This window comes from Rhagoletis pomonella, unplaced genomic scaffold (genome assembly GCF_013731165.1).
Source record: "Rhagoletis pomonella isolate Grant_MI unplaced genomic scaffold, Rhpom_1.0 Rhpom_scaffold_00007, whole genome shotgun sequence".
In the NCBI taxonomy this organism is placed as follows: Eukaryota; Metazoa; Arthropoda; class Insecta; order Diptera; family Tephritidae; genus Rhagoletis; species Rhagoletis pomonella.
The window spans coordinates 61,924,829-61,927,409 of record NW_023458561.1 but is presented as its reverse complement, the minus strand read 5'-3'; the positions used below and the strand labels follow the sequence as shown (position 1 = coordinate 61,927,409).

General features: G+C 34.9%; 4 protein-coding genes across 6 annotated transcripts in view; all 4 read left to right on the top strand.

Annotated features, from left to right (window-relative positions):
• LOC118743554 (deoxyribodipyrimidine photo-lyase-like) overlaps positions 1 to 1,939 on the top strand; it is a 42,893-nt gene extending 40,954 nt beyond the window's left edge. The window contains exons 2-4 of the mRNA XM_036476320.1: positions 6 to 585; positions 1,026 to 1,460; positions 1,546 to 1,939. Of these exons, the coding sequence (XP_036332213.1) occupies positions 6 to 585; positions 1,026 to 1,460; positions 1,546 to 1,703 (1,173 nt within the window). The 3' untranslated portion in view covers positions 1,704 to 1,939. The remainder of the gene's footprint in view (positions 1 to 5; positions 586 to 1,025; positions 1,461 to 1,545) is intronic.
• LOC118743267 (mucin-19) overlaps positions 1 to 2,581 on the top strand; it is a 207,705-nt gene that overhangs the window by 157,704 nt on the left and 47,420 nt on the right. The gene's annotated exons all lie outside the window — the stretch shown is intronic.
• The window catches only part of LOC118743269 (deoxyribodipyrimidine photo-lyase-like), a 4,568-nt gene continuing 4,459 nt past the window's right edge, over positions 2,473 to 2,581 (top strand). Inside the window, exon 1 of the mRNA XM_036475848.1 lies at positions 2,473 to 2,501. The gene's annotated coding sequence lies outside the window, so the exon portion shown is untranslated. The remainder of the gene's footprint in view (positions 2,502 to 2,581) is intronic.
• LOC118743553 (deoxyribodipyrimidine photo-lyase-like) overlaps positions 2,487 to 2,581 on the top strand; it is a 2,035-nt gene continuing 1,940 nt past the window's right edge. Inside the window, exon 1 of the mRNA XM_036476319.1 lies at positions 2,487 to 2,501. Within this exon, the coding sequence (XP_036332212.1) occupies positions 2,487 to 2,501 (15 nt within the window). The remainder of the gene's footprint in view (positions 2,502 to 2,581) is intronic.

The following is a 2,581-nucleotide window of genomic DNA, read 5'->3' as shown; positions in this document are numbered from 1 at the left end:
ATAAGTTCTTATTGGGCGGTTTGGAAGAAGTAGAGCTCGAATGTCGCGAACTGCAAATACCTTTCCAATTATGCTTAGGATCGGCCGTAGAATGCTTGCCAAAGGTGGTGCAATCGCAAAACATCAGTGCCGTTGTGTGTGATTTTACGCCGTTGCGCGTCCAAACACAGTGGGTGGAACAGGTGAAAGCGGCGCTACCTGCAGATGTACCTTTCACACAAGTAGATGCACACAACGTCGTACCACTATGGGTGGCCTCTGACAAGCAAGAATATGGAGCTCGTACTATACGTGGAAAAATTAATTCAAAACTATCGGAATTTCTCACCGAATTTCCACCAGTAATTAAGCATCCTTACAATAAGACCATAATGGCAAGCAGCAAGCAAGTAGATTGGAAAGCGGCTGAAGCATTCTTGCGGTGTGAACGTTCAGTAGATGCTGTAGAATGGGCAAAACCGGGCTACTCAGCGGCATGTGACCAATTAAAAAGCTTTTGTACGAAGCGTTTGCGCATATTTAGCGAAAAGCGCAATGATCCAACCATAAATGCCTTATCTGGACTCTCACCATGGTTTCACTTTGGTAAATATGCTAACTGAAAAGTCACATAAGATGATATATGTAGTTCTTTACTTTATCCTCTTCAAAACCGACCTGTTAAATAATGCATGTGATTAATTATCAATTCATAATAAAATTTAAAAAGCAAATAAAAAATAATTGGAAATAATAAAAAAAAATCAAATTTAATCAAAAATAATCAGAATAATAATTCATTACTTTTTTTATTTATTTTTGACCATTTCCAACTATTTTTTTAGTGGCAAAAAATCATTTTTTTATTCCTTCTAATTATAATTAATAATTAAATACCAGATTACAAAGGGAAATTAAAATGACCATTAAAATTACCAATGACAACTAATCATAATGATTTTTAATCCTAATCGAAATTAAACAGCTCTGCTTCAAATTATTTCAAATATGTATGTACCTATACTCAATTTATGTATATTTGTTAGGTCAAATTTCCGTTCAACGTTGTGTTCTAGAGGTATTGCGTCACAAATCAAAATACAAAGCATCTGTGGAAGCCTTTTGCGAGGAGGCAATCATTCGTCGTGAATTGGCAGATAATTTCTGTTACTACAATGAACATTATGATAGTCTGAAAGGCCTGCACGCCTGGGCGGCTAAAACACTTGATGACCATCGCAAGGACAAGCGCAGTCCTTCTTACACACTAGCCGAATTCGAGCAGGCGCGTACGCACGATGATCTTTGGAATGCTGCACAGATTCAGTTGGTTCGCGAAGGCAAAATGCACGGATTTCTGCGCATGTATTGGGCGAAAAAGATATTGGAATGGTCTGCTACACCCGAAATGGCTCTAGAAACCGCCATTCTTTTTAATGATAAATATAGTTTAGATGGACGAGATCCGAACGGCTACGTAGGTGAGTGTAAAGATGAAATTAGTAGAAATAGTGTATGTATGTAATAAATAAAAATACATACAAACAAATAAATTTTTTTTTTCAGGTTGCATGTGGTCAATTGGCGGTGTGCACGACCAAGGTTGGGCCGAACGACCAATTTTCGGAAAAGTGCGTTACATGAATTATAAAGGTTGTCAACGAAAATTCGATGTTGCTGCCTTTGTAGCGCGTTATGGTGGCAAAGTATATAAATCAAAATAAAAGTATTTATTGTTTTAAAAACAACTACATAGTAGTACCTAGGTAGTCCTCTAAGCTGTTGCTTGAATTGTTTTTGTTATTAAATCCCATTTACTAATATGCACGCCGAATCTCGAAGAAACATCTACATACGTACCTACAAAAATTTGAACCTTTCAATCTAAAAATATTTTTGTACACTATTTTTATAAATTTTTGTCTTGTGCTATCAGAAACTTAATAAAGAATAATAGAAAATCTATACCATTTTTACTTTCCGGATATGTTTGAATAGCAAAGCTTTATGCGATTCCTATGCATTCAGGAATTATCAGCATTAAACACTTTGCCTATGATTTTATTACAAAGTATTTTGTATATAAAAGAGCGGAAATCCGTTTCATGCCCAATTTTTTTTACCAAGAATTTGTAAAGTGCAATGCGAGTAGATATGGTGCAAAGTGTCGATTATTTTAATCGATAAACTGGGCTTTTCAAGAATGGCTTCATTCTAAAAAGATACATATGGTATAAAAAGTGTTAAGTTTAAATTTTTAGCTGCATAGGCAATACACACATATATGTATGTAAGTACTATATAAGTTAAGGCAAAAAATAAAATTGGAAGTGCAATTAGTAAAGAATTTTCTATAGTAGATATATCAGTTATCGATAATAAAGTAACTTATAAAAATTAAGAATGCCGTTAGCAGCCGTTAGTGCAACCAAATAAAGCTTTCATCTCTATAAAATAAACAGTTGTGAAATAGATGGGCGCGCATTCAAATACAATTTGGTAAATATATGAATTTTGCGAAGGTAATAATTTCTACCAGCAGTGTTAAATAATACTGTGGCGAATACTGCGGCAACACAAAGCGAACAACGAGAAATAGGCA